The 19,051-nt window shown below is 24.3% G+C and overlaps 1 protein-coding gene across 1 annotated transcript in view; it reads right to left on the reverse strand.

Annotated features, from left to right (window-relative positions):
• The window catches only part of LOC101235657 (exportin-7), a 193,281-nt gene that overhangs the window by 169,033 nt on the left and 5,197 nt on the right, over positions 1-19,051 (reverse strand). The window contains exons 4-6 of the mRNA XM_065792921.1: positions 18,205-18,275; positions 9,945-10,106; positions 133-168 (exon numbers count right to left, since the gene is read on the reverse strand). Coding sequence (XP_065648993.1) covers positions 133-168; positions 9,945-10,106; positions 18,205-18,275 — 269 coding nt within the window. The remainder of the gene's footprint in view (positions 1-132; positions 169-9,944; positions 10,107-18,204; positions 18,276-19,051) is intronic.

The raw sequence follows: 19,051 nt of genomic DNA on the forward strand, positions 1-19,051 counted from the left end.
TGTTTTCGTAAATTATAATACAATAACTTTATAACTTTGATTGTATAAAGTCATTTCTTCCTATTAAAACATGCCCATATGCCATTTAAACTGAATAAATTTGGTAAATATTTATTGAAAAAAAGTTCATACCTTACGATTTTTGGTTAGTGAAAGATTTTCTTCACTCTAAAATGAAAAATATATATAAGCAAGAAAATATATTTATAATAAATACATTTAAGAAAAATTCTTTTTAATGGCCTTAACTGATAAAATACAAAACCATATAAAAACAACAGCATAAAAATTTTATAACTTGAAATAAAAACCACTTTTTAAAAAAATACAATTTCTATTTGCTATGATCTTTTTCATACAAAAACTTGTCTACATATTTTTGTTTGAAATAAAATCTATTATTATTCGTTTGAAATAAAATCTATTATTATTCGTTTGAAATTGTTCTTTTTTGTTTGAAATAAAATCTATTATTATTCGTTTGAAATTGTTCTTTTTTGTTTGAAATAAAATCTATTATTATTCGTTTGAAATTGTTCTTTTTTGTTTGAAATAAAATCTATTATTATTCGTTTGAAATTGTTCTTTTTTGTTTGAAATAAAATCTATTATTATTCGTTTGAAATTGTTCTTTTTTGTTTGAAATAAAATCTATTATTATTCGTTTGAAATTGTTCTTTTTTGTTTGAAATAAAATCTATTATTATTCGTTTGAAATTGTTCTTTTTTGTTTGAAATAAAATCTATTATTATTCGTTTGAAATTGTTCTTTTTTGTTTGAAATAAAATCTATTATTATTCGTTTGAAATTGTTCTTTTTTGTTTGAAATAAAATCTATTATTATTCGTTTGAAATTGTTCTTTTTTGTTTGAAATAAAATCTATTATTATTCGTTTGAAATTGTTCTTTTTTGTTTGAAATAAAATCTATTATTATTCGTTTGAAATAAAATCTATTATTATTCGTTTGAAATTGTTCTTTTTTGTTTGAAATAAAATCTATTATTATTCGTTTGAAATTGTTCTTTTTTGTTTGAAATAAAATCTATTATTATTCGTTTGAAATTGTTCTTTTTTGTTTGAAATAAAATCTATTATTATTCGTTTGAAATTGTTCTTTTTTGTTTGAAATAAAATCTATTATTATTCGTTTGAAATTGTTCTTTTTTGTTTGAAATAAAATCTATTATTATTCGTTTGAAATTGTTCTTTTTTGTTTGAAATAAAATCTATTATTATTCGTTTGAAATTGTTCTTTTTTGTTTGAAATAAAATCTATTATTATTCGTTTGAAATTGTTCTTTTTTGTTTGAAATAAAATCTATTATTATTCGTTTGAAATTGTTCTTTTTTGTTTGAAATAAAATCTATTATTATTCGTTTGAAATTGTTCTTTTTTGTTTGAAATAAAATCTATTATTATTCGTTTGAAATAAAATCTATTATTATTCGTTTGAAATTGTTCTTTTTTGTTTGAAATAAAATCTATTATTATTCGTTTGAAATTGTTCTTTTTTGTTTGAAATAAAATCTATTATTATTCGTTTGAAATTGTTCTTTTTTGTTTGAAATAAAATCTATTATTATTCGTTTGAAATTGTTCTTTTTTGTTTGAAATAAAATCTATTATTATTCGTTTGAAATTGTTCTTTTTTGTTTGAAATAAAATCTATTATTATTCGTTTGAAATAAAATCTATTATTATTCGTTTGAAATTGTTCTTTTTTGTTTGAAATAAAATCTATTATTATTCGTTTGAAATTGTTCTTTTTTGTTTGAAATAAAATCTATTATTATTCGTTTGAAATTGTTCTTTTTTGTTTGAAATAAAATCTATTATTATTCGTTTGAAATAAAATCTATTATTATTCGTTTGAAATTGTTCTTTTTTGTTTGAAATAAAATCTATTATTATTCGTTTGAAATTGTTCTTTTTTGTTTGAAATAAAATCTATTATTATTCGTTTGAAATTGTTCTTTTTTGTTTGAAATAAAATCTATTATTATTCGTTTGAAATTGTTCTTTTTTGTTTGAAATAAAATCTATTATTATTCGTTTGAAATAAAATCTATTATTATTCGTTTGAAATTGTTCTTTTTTGTTTGAAATAAAATCTATTATTATTCGTTTGAAATTGTTCTTTTTTGTTTGAAATAAAATCTATTATTATTCGTTTGAAATTGTTCTTTTTTGTTTGAAATAAAATCTATTATTATTCGTTTGAAATTGTTCTTTTTTGTTTGAAATAAAATCTATTATTATTCGTTTGAAATTGTTCTTTTTTGTTTGAAATAAAATCTATTATTATTCGTTTGAAATTGTTCTTTTTTGTTTGAAATAAAATCTATTATTATTCGTTTGAAATTGTTCTTTTTTGTTTGAAATAAAATCTATTATTATTCGTTTGAAATTGTTCTTTTTTGTTTGAAATAAAATCTAAAAATTTTTTCTTAACACTTTAAATTTATTACTAATTAAACTATATTACCCATATCTTATTTAACTATATCTTACAAATTAACTAAATACTGTCATAAAACACACATAACCCTCTAGCACGAAAATTTACTTTGACAAAAAAAAAATTGAACTGTTTAAAAAGTATGAAAACCTATAGCATTTATAGTTTGTTGTTTGTTGTTTTTTTTAAAAACGATTAAAATATTTAAAAAATTATTTTTTTAACTTATTTTTTTATTAACTAATTAAATAATTAACAATATTTAACATTTAGTTTCTGCTAATAAAAAAACTAGCAGTATTTTTAAAGTTTTGAAAATAATATATTTTCAGTACAATAACTTTAAATCTAATGTGCTATACCTAATTTCCAATATATTAAAATTAAGCGACCTTGTGATATTCTTTAATGCCAATTTGTCTGGAATTATCATCACAAAAACCTTACCCTATCATTCAACAATTTCTTTACAAGTTCAAATAGTCACTATCCTCTTCGCACCATTAGTAGCTTAAACTTAGTTATTCCAAAACACCACTCTGCTAAATATGGAAATAAATCCATTAAATATCAATCTATTAGCTCATGGAACAAACTACCTTCTGAACTAAAATCTCTTAATTCAATTTCAAATTCAAAATCAAGCTTTTTAATCATTTGTTAAAAAAATACAATTAAATATTTCTACATTAATATTGGAATTCTTTATTATGTATATCAATTTGAGATCCTTCAGTTTTTTATTTGATATTTTTAACATTTTGAAATTTTTTCTATCTGCTATTCTTAAACTTTTTTCATTCCAATATTATCAATATTAGTACCAATACTTTGGCATTCTTTATTTATCTATCTATTTATTTATATCTTTTCATTCAACCATTCTCTACTTCAAACTTAATGTTTGTTGTCGCTGTCATTATTCACTAGATTTTTGCTGCTGCTGTTATTTTCCTTATTTATGAAATTCTTCTTTTATTATAATTGTTATCATTTTGTTACTATTATTATTATTGTTGTTATTATTGTTGTTATTATTATCATTATTATTATAATTAGTATTATTGTTATCAGTTAATATTACTATTTTTATCATTGACTATAAGGCTATGTTGTATATTCAGGTATTTACTTTATATTAGTACTTGTACTATTGTAAATTTCCTTGAAACTATTTAGAAATATATTTGATTTGATTTGATTTTTAAAGTTTTTTATATAATTTCGCTTCTTTTGAGTACCAGGATGAGATACTTTAGAAAAACTTTTTTTTTCAAAATATTAGGGACCTGTCAAATTTTTAAGGGTCTTGAGGCACCCCTAAAAATATTTTTTATTCAAAAAAATTTTAAACCTATTATTTTTGTATTATATAGAACACATTTAGTGAAGTGCAGCAGACTATTTCAAAAAGTTGTTTTTTGAACCACCCTTATATATATATATATATATATATATATATATATATATATATATATATATATATATATATATATATATATATATATATATATATATATATATATATATATATATATATACATATATATATATATATATATATATATATACATATATATATATATATATATATATATATATATATATATATATATATATATATATATATATATATATATATATATATATATATATATATATATATATATATTGTAGTAACTGTGTATATATTTCTTGTTAAAGAGTGCTCAATACCAAAGTAGAGCAATATATAATAGTAAGAAACTAAATAATTATAACACTCTATTTACTTAAAACATTACTCAGAGTTTCACACAAATAGTGATCATCAGATGTTACAAATCTCAAAAACCAACGACAAAAAAAATATATATTAAAGATACTGTGAAGTGTCTTTTTTGATGCCATTAAAGTTATTCATCATATATTTGTTTTCATGGCAACACTTAGACGCAAGTTTGTTTTGCTTATTTAGTAAAGGCAATCGGGATGAAATTATATGATATTTTTCCATCAAGTATAAATTGCATGACTTACCACCAGCTATTTGCATGAAACTCTGAGTAATGTTTTAAATAAATCGAGTGTTACAATTATTTAGTTTTTTACTATTTTATATATATATATATATATATATATATATATATATATATATATATATATATATATATATATATATATATATATATATATATATATATATATATATATATATATATATATATATATATATATATATATATATATATATATATATATATATATATATATATATATATATATATATATATATATATATAAACACGGCTCAAAATAACAAACATTTTTCTACGAGACAATTGGTCCCATAAAGACTCTAGTTTGACAGACATATCTGATAGATGTTAAAGAAGTGCAATAGAACGCCATTCCTAATGCATAAAATATTTTGTTTTTACAACTTGACCACGTGATTTGATTTTTTGACAACTCTAGGCATTTCAAAATGCGCTGAAAACAAAAAGAAAATTTTCTTAGATAAGATAAATTATCTAACAAAAAGAAAATCTTAAAAATAAAGAAAAAATCTAAGCTCAAAAAACTAAAATTTGAAAAGGAAAATATGTTCATATTACATTTTTTAAATATTACTATACTGTGCGAAATGCTTTGTAAATTATTAAATACATAAATTATTACATAAATATATTAAATACATAAAGTATGTAATTATTAAATACATAATTAAATATGTAATAAAAATGTATAATATAAATAAAAAATATTTAAATACATAAATTACTATGTAAATATATTAAATACATAGTAATTATAATATAATTATAATTAACATAGTAATTTATGTATTTAAATATTTTTTATTTATATTATACATTTTTATTACATATTTAATTATGTATTTAATAATTACATACTTTATGTATTTAATATATTTATGTAATAATTTATGTATTTAATAATTTACAAAGCATTTCGCACAGTATAGTAATATTTAAAAAATGTAATATGAACATATTTTCCTTTTCAAATTTTAGTTTTTTGAGCTTAGATTTTTTCTTTATTTTTAAGATTTTCTTTTTGTTAGATAATTTATCTTATCTAAGAAAATTTTCTTTTTGTTTTCAGCGCATTTTGAAATGCCTAGAGTTGTCAAAAAATCAAATCACGTGGTCAAGTTGTAAAAACAAAATATTTTATGCATTAGGAATGGCGTTCTATTGCACTTCTTTAACATCTATCAGATATGTCTGTCAAACTAGAGTCTTTATGGGACCAATTGTCTCGTAGAAAAATGTTTGTTATTTTGAGCCGTGTTTATATATATATATATATATATATATATATATATATATATATATATATATATATATATATATATATATATATATATATATATTATATATATATATATATATATATATATATATATATATATATATATATATATATATATATATTCTGATTACTTGGAGAACCTCACTACTACTACAACATGGGGCTCTTAATGGCTATAAATTTAATTTAGATAAAACTCAATTTTTTTCAGCTTATCCTTATCGCAATAATAATCCTTAATCTAGATCTTCCTATATTTATGAACGGAAATGTACTTGATGAGTCATCTACCCTTCATCTTCTAGGATTAGCTTTTATCATCTGCAAAGATCTGCATCTGCTAAGGTTGCTATCATCTGCTAAGATCTGATTTAAGATATAAAAGCTATTATCTGCTAAGATCAACATCTGCTAAGGTTGCGTCTTTTTATCATCCCACTTTCATACTCTGGATTCTATTCTTTATCTCTATAAATCTCAAATCCGTTCTTGTATGGAATACTGTTGCCATATCTGGGGCAGATCTTCCAATGATGCCCCTTCTCTTTAAGGCAAGGTGCAAAAACGCTTTGTAAACATAGTTGGACTGCTCTCGCAGCCAACCTCTTAACGTCATAATGTTATTTCTCTTTCTTTTTTCTACAAATACTATAATGGGCATCGCTCTAAAGAGCTAGCTTCTCTTGTGCCATCTACTAAAATTCATTCTTGTGTTACTCAGCATTCAATTAAGTCTTATGCTTTTACTGCGACTGTTCCTAAGTACTCTAAAAATTATTTTTCATTCAGTTTTTTTCCTCGAATATTGGTACTTTGGAATTCACTTCCTTCAGCTTGTTTTCCTGATTCATATAATTTGCAATATTTTAAGTTGTCTGTCAATTGTTATCTTGCTCTGTAAACTTTATCTTTTCTCTTCGAGTAACTTGCAACTCTAATAGTGGTTGCTTGCAGCCTTGTTGGAAGTGAAGATGTTGAAAAAAAAAAACATTGTCTTATTTAACTTAATCTTTAATAAAGTATTGAAAATGTATTGTTGCATCCCTTTTTTTTTTTACTTACAGCAAGTATTGTTTTTTTGCATAAAAAGCTAATATATGGCAATAATTATGCAAAATTTCCATATGGCAGGTGCCATAGGAAATTTCGATGGTACACCACAAGGGTACAACAGCATACCTGCAGTACTTACAATGCCATAGGTACCCTATTGTAGATACCCTCGTGAGGTACCTACAATGGTACCCCATGAGGTATACCACAACCCTAATAATTTTCCTAGAATAGCCTCTGTATATATATACAAAGGCTAGTCTAGGAAAATAACTTGGGTTGTGGTACCCCTCGCGGGGTACCATCGTAGGTACCGTAGGTATGCAGTCGTACCCTTGAGGTACTATCAAAATTTTGTATGGCACCTGCCATATTGAAATTTTGCAGGATTATTGCCATATATTAACTTTTTTTCAAAAAATTTAAATTTAAATGAGTTTAAGCTACCAGGGAACTGCCTTGAAAATTGCAAAAAAAGGTTATGTTTTTATATTTTCAGGGTCAGTTTTAACATTTTTAGGCTTAAATCAGCTTTACAACAGTTATCTTATGAGCTTTACAGCAAACATATTTACAGAAATCAATACAAGATAAGCATAATACATTAGGTAGTTAAAACTGTTTCAGAAATTTTAATTTACAGAGTATTTAAAAAAAAGGAGTGGGGCAGCTTTTTCATTGTTTCCTATGTAATAACTTTAACTCAATATTTTATTAGGCCACTTTGCAAATAGCTAAATGGAAACTTTATTTTTAAAAACTAATATAACAAAATTTTTAAACATTTGGAATACAAGTTATTGATTTTTATTGTCAGTGAAGTTATCAAAAGAACTACAGGGTAAGAATATACTTTTTGTTTAATTTTTATAGGTTTTTATAGTGGAATATGATGTGAAAAATATAGTAAACAAAAAGAGACTTGATGGATTAAAAGGATCCAGGACTTTTCTTTGTTTCATTTGTAAAACTATGCTACTGCATATTTTCAATTCTGAATCTATTTTATTTGTTATATAAAAATAGTTTTCCAGGATTATATTTCATATCAATATTATGTTATTATCTTTTTATTTAAAACATAAATTGATATTTATTACATTTCTAATTAAATTTTTAAAATTACTAGATATAAAATATAATTAAATATAAAATGGCTGCTGGAACAAGGAAAAATAGTTCTTGTCTATGTCAATACTTGGGATCTGGAAAGAAGTTACCAGCAGCTAAACTGCTAACACTGAGAGATGTGTTAAGATATGGTATTTTTCTAAGAGAAACTAGTGAACTAAACAGAAGAAACTATAGTAATTTTGAGTTGATCCAGGATATTTACAATAAACTTTCAGAAAAATGGCTAATGTCCAGTGTTTTATTTAAGCCTTCTGTAACTAGTTTAAAACATAATCTAATAACAAGACCCAAAGATGTTTAGAACAAAGTTTCTCAAAATAGAGCAAGTAGAGTTACAAAATAAATTTCATAATTAACAAATTATTTGATTGTAAATGTATGATTTCACTTTGTTCTGAGCAACACTGTCTTCCTGATTGTAAAGTTTACATTACCTGCATCTGTCTGTATTTTTTTGATTAAAAAGAATTTTTTTTTTTTTTTTTTCTAGAGGTAAACAAACTATTGCCACATTTTTTTTTACCCCAGCGAGAAAAGGAACTCTTAGTTTTTATCAACTTGGGCCTGCTGCTTTGATGGAGTCAGAAAGGTTAAAAAAAGTAAAAAGTTGCAAACAAAAAAGAGTAGAAGAAAAACTAATGCAAGAAAATAACACATGACTCTAAACAAAACTAATAAAAAGTTCAATCTTGACAAAAGTGAGATTTCTATTCAAAACTCAGGCACAAAATGTTTAAAAAAATCTAGAAACTATGAAGATACCTCTAATTATGCATTGGCCAGTATTAGATATTAGGTGTATTATATTATTAGGTGTATTAGGTGTTGGTTTAAGAGCAATAGCTACTGCAGCATGGGTAGATGGAGGACATGTATCCAAATATGACAATAGATTAATAATTGATCACAGTAAAGTTAGAAGAGCTAAGGATAAGGTTATGAATGAGATTGTTAATCAGTTTGATAATTACTGCAATAAAGAGATTATAGACTGTATATTTTTTGATGGACGAAAAAATCTGACTAAAATATTTTTAACTGTAGATGGATCAGACAGAGAGTACCCCGCTATAGTTAAATAAGAAGATCATACTGTTTGTTCTGGTGATGAGAAGTGTTTATTTCATTTCACACCAGCTAAAGAAAAGCAGAAAAGAAACACATTGAAATCATAGCAGATAAAATCTTTGAGTATGTTTTTAATGAGAAAAATTAGCACACACTTATCAGCAATTGGTAGAGACTCTACCAATGTAAACACTGGTTAGAAGGAGGAGTAATGCACCTAATGGAGCTAAGGTTAGGGCAAAAGTTAAATTAGATTGTTTCTACACACCAATGAGTTACAATTAAAACATATCAACAATTAAATTGTTAGATATAGTAAATAGAGTGGACCTATTGGAAGCTTATTGACAAAGCGACTAATCTTGAAATTAATCCATTTTTTACTAAGGTTGAAATTGGTGAGCCTTTTATTAACATAAGTAATAATGTAGTGAAAAATATTTTTACTGATCAGTATTATGGCTATCAAATAGTTAAAGCTATACAAAATGATCATGTTCCTCAGCAACTAGAACTTCTTGAAATAGGCAACCAAGAATGTTTCTCAAATAAAAAATCGAAATTAGTTTATAAAAGCAGACATGAAAATAAGTTTCTCATAAAAAACTATAAAAATAAGTAAGAGATCGTTCATAAAATATGTAACGCAAACTTTCACAATAAACAAAACAAAAAAGTTTTCCCTTACAAATAATTTAAATAAAAAATCAAAGAAGCGCATTTAAGTTTAATGAAAAATGCCATGTAAAAGGGTTTAATATCTCCTACTTCTATTTTTTAAATATATTTTACGTTGTGTAATTTATTGACGATCCTTAAGCTCAAAAAGCAATATATAATTATTGAATATTGTAATATAAATTATAAAACTTGATCAGAAATAAAACATTTTCAGCTAACATAACTGACCTGGTTCATACTTGCAACGAGTTCTGTTAGTAACTTTACTCCAATAATGCAGTGATCTATAGAGCCTTGTAAAAACTGTTTAATATCGATTGTTATTGACCGAAACACCCAATTATCATTTTGAGACTCAAACCAACCAAACTTTGTTAGTTTCACCAAAAGCTAAAAGTTACCATTAATTTTAAAGATTAAAAAATACTTGAATAGAAATCATAAATTTTAACAAAAAGATATATATAATATAGTGTTGAATTAGTTTTATGATAAAACCATTTTTATCATAATAAAAAGCTAAAAAAGATTTCATCATAACCATTTTTATAATATATATGTGTTTTTATAAAATATTACAACAATTGTAACTTGTAAATTATTTTGCTTGTATATATATATATATATATATATATATATATATATATATATATATATATATATATATATATATATATATATATGTATATATATGTATATATATATATATATATATATATATATATATATATATATGTATATATATATGTATATATATATGTATATATATATATATATATATATATATATATATATATATATATATATATATATATATATATATATATATATATATATATATATATATATATATATATAGTATTTTTGGAAAAAGAATTAAAAATAAAGAATAATAAAAACCCTGATTCGATATAGCAGTACATCATGTGTTCTACCTACCATGTGTTAGTCAGTTAATGTAAATATTTGTACAACTATTAGAAACCAGACTAAAATAAAGTTTGTTTTTTTATAATGATATTTATATGAAATTAAATTGTTATTAATGACTTTTGTGGCACTCAGCAAATAATTAAATATCCATTATTAAATAAAAATACAGATGACAAAAAAGAGTTTTATAGAGTATATTTTGTTAATTGCTTAAAATTGATTTTTCAAAAAGCATAAGCATTTCAAATCAATTTTCTACAGCACATTTGCTCTACTAATTTAATCCAGTAATATGTAGAAGTAACTTGTTTCAGTAAAATTTTTTAGTAATATGTTGCAGTAAACTTTTTAAATACAGAAATATGTACCATTAAATTCAGGTCAGGTCAAGATTAGGATCATGATGATCACCCTGCTACTGGTAACTTATAATCCAGTAGAATCTGACTCATGTCCTTGGATTAGGATTCAATTTTTTAAGCAAAAGCTAGGTATAGTTAACTCTGATTTAAAATAAAATAAATTAATTTAAAATAGCTCTTCGTTAACTAAAGGCGAGAGATGGTGTCTTAATAAAAAAACTACTTATCCTGGATAGATGTTAAATGCTTCCAGCTACAGTCTTGTAGAAGACTGATGAAGAAAAATATTTTTGTCTTTCTCAATCTTTTACTCAAGTAGCTAACTTTGTAACTCATTTTCTAGACAACATCACTTCACCAATGGTCTTTTGTTCATCTATTCCATAGAGTTAATTCTCTGAAAAGCTTTTAAAAAAATTGTTTATAGGATATATATACCCTTGCTAAAAATCTCAAAATTTCAACACCAACCAATGTTAGAAAAAAACTCTCTGACTTCAACATTTTGATCAACCAATATTAAATTGGTTTACAACAGTAATGTACAACTGTATTTTTACTTCTATTTATTTTTTGCTGAAATAATCAAATAAAGCAACTTCAAAACAATGAATTGAAATTTGAAAAAAAAAAACTCTGGATACATAAATTGCTTCTCATTGTATACCATTTAATTTTAAAAAACAAAACATTTACATCTTTTGTATGACAAAATTTTCAAACCATAGAGAATAATGAAAGCGATTCAACAAGATTCATTAGGAAATTCTTGAATATTTTAAATCTAGAACATATTAAATAGTTTTAAAAATACAAAACAAAATAAGTTCTTCAGATTCTTTAATGCCAAAAATAAGACTGGTACTAGTAAACTTTTCAATATTGTTTACAGCCTAAAATAAAGAAATACTTCTAGATATGAAAACAGAAGTTAAACTTCAGATTTAAAATTGGATAGACCTTGGAATTTTACTCTATGTTCTGGATTTAAAATTGTAAAACATTGCAAAGCAAATTTAGAAAAAAATTGTTGAAAAGTACTTGCATCCAATTCAATTTTTTTAAATCACAGATAAAGCCTCCACGATATCAAGTAATGCTGTTTACATAAGTGCAAGATCTATTAAACGTGTTTTGTAAGTTAATCTGAAGCACCAATGACCAGCAAAATTCCTTACTTTGAATACTTTGAATTAACTAATTTTATTTAGAATACTAGATTTTGTTATCAAATATATCTTTACTTTTTAAACAGTATAAAATTTTATTATATTTTTTATACAGGATCATTTTGATTTTTTAATGTTTTAAGGAGTCTTTAATGCTATAACTTCTACAATGGAATATTTAATGTCATGATAAAATATTTTTTATTTCAGTAAAGAGACAATTTTTTTTATTAAAGTGGGAAGATGTTAGATTCAGATTATAATTTTCAAAATAAATAAACCAGGTGAGGGTTTTAATAAGCTCAAAAGTTTGCGGATAAAATGCACATATTCATTTTTTTTGGTCTAAAAGCAATTTTAAATGAATTATTTTTCTACCATTCGCCAAGTCAATGTAGCAGTGCTCCCTTGTGGCAGCAGACTATAAAATAGTCAATGTATGTACTGAAGCCCCTGACAACAGGCTATTTCAGTGTGACCACAGAGTGCTTATCTAATGTATGGTGCCATGAGGGCTTATTCAATTATATAAATATATATATATATATTTCTGAGTGCAATATATTTTTAAACTTCCATAATTCTTGTTTGATCACAAAACTATTTTTCGCAAATAATCATGCAATTCTATTTATTTATTTTTTATTATTATGTAATAACTATGTTGCTCTGAGTTTAACAACATTCCTTAATTTTAACTCTTATTCTTGATGATATCAATGGGTTTAAAAAATATCAGTTATTAACAGTTACTCCTTATCAAATGAAAGTATATATAAAACTGTTGCTTAAATTTTTTTTAAACTATCTTATTTATAAACTTTGGCATATATATAATTCTGACATATAAAATTCGTCGAGTGGTCACACACGAGCAGTGAACGTCTGAGAGAAGAAATGAAGTACATTTGAATAAAGGAGAATTATTTTTCAAACAAAGCATATTTTGACAGTTGTCAAGACAAAAATAAAGATTAATAGAGGAATATTTAAAATATAAATAAGACAGACAATGCATCTAAACAGTACTAACAATAATAATAAAAAATAAATTGTTATATAAATACTAATATGAATTAATATAAAAAATATATATATATATATCACCAAACAAAAAATAAATAAAAAAAAAATACATTAAAAAATAAAAAGTGTGCATATAACAATGAAAGGTCTCAGAATGGAAAAAAAAAACATTAATGCCAATGTGTAAACATAATTTGTGTAGTGATTAAGTAATAAACATCTCCTCAGAGTCACGTCTATTATTACTGGCGTATCGATGAGGATCAGCACTTATAACTAGTTTATCCCGTCAGACAAACGTCATCGCCACTTATGCTTTACCCCGCAACTTACGCCTATTCCATACTGCAGTAAAAAAGGATTCACTACAAATAGCCAAAACCAAACCATACCCAAATTTGTAAAGCACTAATATTTTTTTGATGATATGAAAAGTGTTGATCTACTGCACAATATAAGTAAAAATAATTAAATAAATCACTCACCATACCAACGGTAGTAAAAACTACGCACAATGAATTAAAATTCAAATGAAAACGCCAGAAACAAAACTAAAACAACTAAAGTGTGCAAACAGAAAAAACTAATAAATTTTCCCCTAAGACCATTTAAACCACATAGGTACTTCCAGCACAAATTAACCAAAAAACAATCAAATGGCAATATACCCTATCAAAAACCCTTTTAAAATAAAATAAAACATAGTAGAATCTTCAAAAAACTCTAACACTGTCATAGATACTAGGGGTGGTAAACGATTAACGATTAATCAATTAAAAACCATTAATCATTAATCGATTAAATAACAAACGATTAATCAATTAATTTTTTCTTTAATATAACAACTTTGCGTTTTTTTGTTTCAAAGATTTTTACAAACATTTACCAGCGTTTTTTTAATGAACAAGACTTGTGTTGACTTGTATGTTGATTTGCCTTTATTTTCCGGCATCCAGTCAAAATTATTATAAACAAACAAAAACAATGCTTTTTTCATAGTGCCGTTTCTTAACGACCATTTACAATGTTGTTTGGAAAAAACCGCTCTGAAGTTTGGAAACACTTTTTATTGGAAAATAAAGGCAAATCAACATACAAGTGCAAACATTGTTCAGTTGAACTTAAATTCCATTCATCAACTTCAAGTTTCTTGTATCATTTAGAGCACAAACATAAAGTTTATTTGACAAAAGTTATTTCAGAGAAGTCTAAAAATATACAGCCAAGTATTGCTACCTATTGTAATAATATAGGTAGCAAAGCTGAAGATGTATTAGCTTGTTTAACTGCTGTTAATCGTATCCCTTTTGCAACTTTGGCCAATAGCAAAGATATTAAAAATGGCTGGAAAGCTCAAGGACTTAAAATCCCTGATGATCGACATGCTATAAAGACAATTGTTTTGAACTACGCAAACTCAATTAAGTTAAAAGTTGTTCAAGAGCTTCAGCAAAAAAAATTAAAAGGAGAAAGGTTTTCAATTTCTCTTGATGAGTGGACTTCTGGTAAAACTAGAAGGTATTTATGTCTCAATGTACATTGTTCAGACAAATGTCACTATGGTCTTGAAATGATTAGAATAAATGGTTCGTTGCCTTCAGAAAGAGCTGTTATTATTGTTATTGAGAAATTAAATTAATTTGGCTTAAATTTGATCAATGATGTTTTTGGATGTGTTAATGACGGTGCATCAGTTATGAAAAAAATGGGACGAGAAATGGAAGTTATACACCAACTTTGCTACTGCCATGGAATTCATCTTGCTGTATGTGATATTCTTTATAAGAAAAAATGCTTAGAAATAGAAAAAACTCAAGAAGAAATAATGACTGATGAGATTGAAAATGAAACATCTGATTCCGACCCTGATGATGAAAACAACACTGAAGAATGCTGGAATGAGGAAAGTAATAGCTCTGTTTCACAGGAAATCCAGTTTAATGAGGACTATGGCATTATCATGTTGAAGGTTCGTAAAATAGTCAAACTTTTTAGAAAAGCTCCACTTAAAAACAATTCCCTTCAAAGTATTTGTAGAACAGATTTAGGAAAAAAACTCAAGCCTATTTTGGATACTAAAACAAGATGGAATTCGCTAAAAGTATGTTAAAACGATTCTTAAAATTTAAAAATGTTATTGCAAAGGCTCTTGTTGATATATCTAGAACAGATTTAATTTTAAAAGAAGAAGAAATAAAACACATTTCTGATATTGTTCAAGCTCTACATGTTGTAGAGTTAAGTGTTATGGAACTAGGGAAAGGAGACTGTGATCTGATAAAATCTGATAAAATTATTTTGTTTCTACTACAAAATCTTAAAAAACAAAATACTAACATTGGTCAAAAATTATTTATTGTTGTCTTGGAGAGAATTGTTGAAAGAAGAAATTGTAATATTGCTGGTTTACTGTGCTCTTTACATAACCCAGCTGACTATAAATCAGACTCAGAATTTCCAGATAATCTTTTGAAATACCCACATAAAAATAAAATTGCTAAAACTGCTAGAGAAATATACCTACGTTTATTTTTACACGAGGAAGTAGAAGCAGCATATCAGTCTGAGTTAGAGTACACTTGTAATGAAGAACCATTAAGAAAAAAAACTAAAGGTTTTTAGCAGAAACAATTAGCAGAAACAATAGCTAATACAGCTTCAGCAGCAGGAAAAACTAAAGGGATAACTTTTAAATCTTCCCCTCAAGAAGTTTTGACATGCATTAAACGTGAAATTGCAGTTCTCGAAAGCACTGGAAACAGGCTAATGCTAAATGTCATGCTAAGTCTTCCCCCGTCTTCTATAGAAGCAGAAAGAAGTTTTAGTGCAGCTGGTTTATTTGTTACTAATTTAAGAACTAGCTTAAACGATGATACTGTTGATAATTTATGTTTTTTAAGATCATATCTGATTAAAAGAGAAATAAAATCATAAAAAATATAAATTACTTTTCATTAAGATATAAACACATTTTTTCTAAAATAAACGAAAATTAATCGATTAATCGATTAATTTTTTGAAATTTAATCGCTAATCGATTAATGTAAAATACCGATTAATCTACCAGCCCTAATAGATACTTCATTCGAATTTTGTTAACCAATCTAAAGTGTAAGAAAATGAAACAACCCGCGCAACTTAAAATCATAACTAAAAATCAAGTAATTTTTGAAAGTAGAAAAAACACATATATATATATCGCCTGCAAAAATGTGAAGATTTAAACATGTAGTGAAGGATATAAGAAATTCTCCGAATAATAATAAAAGACAAAAATTGCGTCTCTGAAAATTAAAACAAAACTGAGTAATGAATGTAAGAAAATATAGCATAAAAGTTCCTTGATAATAGTAGTAATATGAAAATAAGCGGATGAATCATATATTAAAAAATATTGTAATAAGATTAACTAAATACTAAAATAAGACCAGATAAATTTAAGCCAAATGAGTGGTTAAAAAAATTATTTTGAATGATAAAGCAATAATATTAGTCGTGATATAAAAACGATGTACGAAGCGGGAAAAATATTGTTTAGAAGTAGTCTTCTCTATGGTCCGAATTAAAGTTAACTTTGAGACCATATCTAAATCGAAGTTTCCGAAAAAGTAAACTTTTCTCTATGGTCCGAATTAAATGTAATTTTGAGACCATAACAAAAACAATAACAAAAAGACGTCCATCAACAAAACATGTCGAAAGCCGCTAGTCAAAAATAATCACTCTTATATATATTTATATGAATCCTAAAATGAAAAAACAATCACACATGATAACCACATATACATAACATACAAATCTGCATTTAACATTCCAACCACATACTATATATTAAAAGAAAATATTACCTAAATAAGAATGAGTTCAAACAAAGTTTTTTCTTCAAATATATAAATATATATATATATATATATTTCTGAGTGCAATATATTTTTAAACTTCCATAATTCTTGTTTGATCACAAAACTATTTTTACCGAATAATCATGCAATTTTATTTACTTATTTTTTATTATTATGTAATAATTATGTTACTCTGAGTTTGACAACATTTCTTAATTTTAACTCCTATTCTTGATGATATCAATGGGTTTAAAAAATATCAGTTATTAGCAGTTACTCCTTATCAAATGAAAGTATATCTAAAACTGTTGCTTAATTTTTTTTTTAACTATCTTTCATTGAGATTTGAAAACTGCTAAAGAAGCCAGTAAACTTTAGCAAAGGAAGTTAATGTAGTTATTATTTATTTTTTTCAATTTTTATCTTTAAAATGATCTATAAATAATTTAACAAGAACAGTTGTAGTGGGATCTCATAGCAACACTAAATAATAAGTCAAAAAACTGTTTAACAGCAATATCAATGGTTTCTGGAAGAGATAATTTGATGTATAACCTTATGACACCATGAGATACAAAATATTTTCCAGAGACTAACTTAGTTTACATATTCAACAAGACTAAATGAATCTTTTGTAAAATGCTCTGAAGGTATTAAAGTTGACAGAAAATCTTCTAAAAATTCTTCTAATTGATAGTTATAGGTATCAATAAAAGAAAAGAAAATTCTATTTTTTAAAACACATTTTATATTGTAAGTTTGAAAGAGCATAAAAACAAGTTGGTGTGAACCAAAAGGATTTTTTGTCGATTATATCATTAAAAAAATTTTATTATTTAATTTCGTTAAAAATACTTGAAGCTCTGTTTCCTGACTAAAAAATACATCTTTGAGCAATTTAAACATTGTTTGATCATTTATTATTTTATTTATTCTTTTATCATATATTTTTAGGTCTTAAATGAGAACGCTATTTCTTTTGTTTGGTTATAAAATGATAATTTTTGATTTGATTGTTTAAAAAATAAATAATAAAATCATTGTTTAAAAAATAACTAAATGATTGTTCAAAATAAATAATTTGCTCTATTAATATTAACTTATAAAACTTTACACATTGTAATTATAACAGAAAACATAAACAAACAAAATTCACCTGAGATAGGGCTTGAACTACAAACGGAACAAGCTTTGATCTTGAAGCAAAGTAATTTAATACATAATTTCCTAAACAAATTTAGATGTATTGTAACATGTAACATGTTGCTATTTTTAATATAACTTATATCTAATTTTTAAATAGACGTAACATATATATGCAATTTTTAATTTATTCTTAATAAATTCTAAAACAATATAATTAGCAATTTTTAATTTATTCTTATTAAATTCTAATCCATGTAAATATGTTGTAAACAAAGAATGATATACATTAGTGATGTTATCAAAAAATCAATTAAGTTTGAAATGAAATCATGCACGGAACAAAAAAATGTAGTTTGTCTACTTCATGTAGTTATTTTTATAGAAATAAATTAATTGTGAATCTTTCAAATGAAAATTTATATCACTACAACATATATTTAATATATGAGAATTAGCAGTCATCAAATATTTCTAGTTAGAGTAAAGCGTTTAGAAAGTCATTATATGTTTTAAAACTATTGCAACATTAACACAACAAAAATATAAAATAATAAAAATATATTTATGTAATAAATCAAGTAACCCAAAATATGATAAATATATTTTTGTTATAATTATATATATATATATATATATTTATATATATATATATATATATATTATTGCTTCTAAGTATGAAATCAAAAAAAAATCACACATGGAAATAGAAATCTCTTCTGCTTCATTATAGTTTCTTTCAAGTTGTCTTTGCGTCTAAATGCTTGGTTGTCAATTTTTGTCTAAAACATACCACAAATTTTCTATTGGACTCAAGTCCGGACTTTGAGATGACTATTCCAAAACATGATGTTATTTGT

This window comes from Hydra vulgaris, chromosome 03 (assembly GCF_038396675.1).
Source record: "Hydra vulgaris chromosome 03, alternate assembly HydraT2T_AEP".
In the NCBI taxonomy this organism is placed as follows: Eukaryota; Metazoa; Cnidaria; class Hydrozoa; order Anthoathecata; family Hydridae; genus Hydra; species Hydra vulgaris.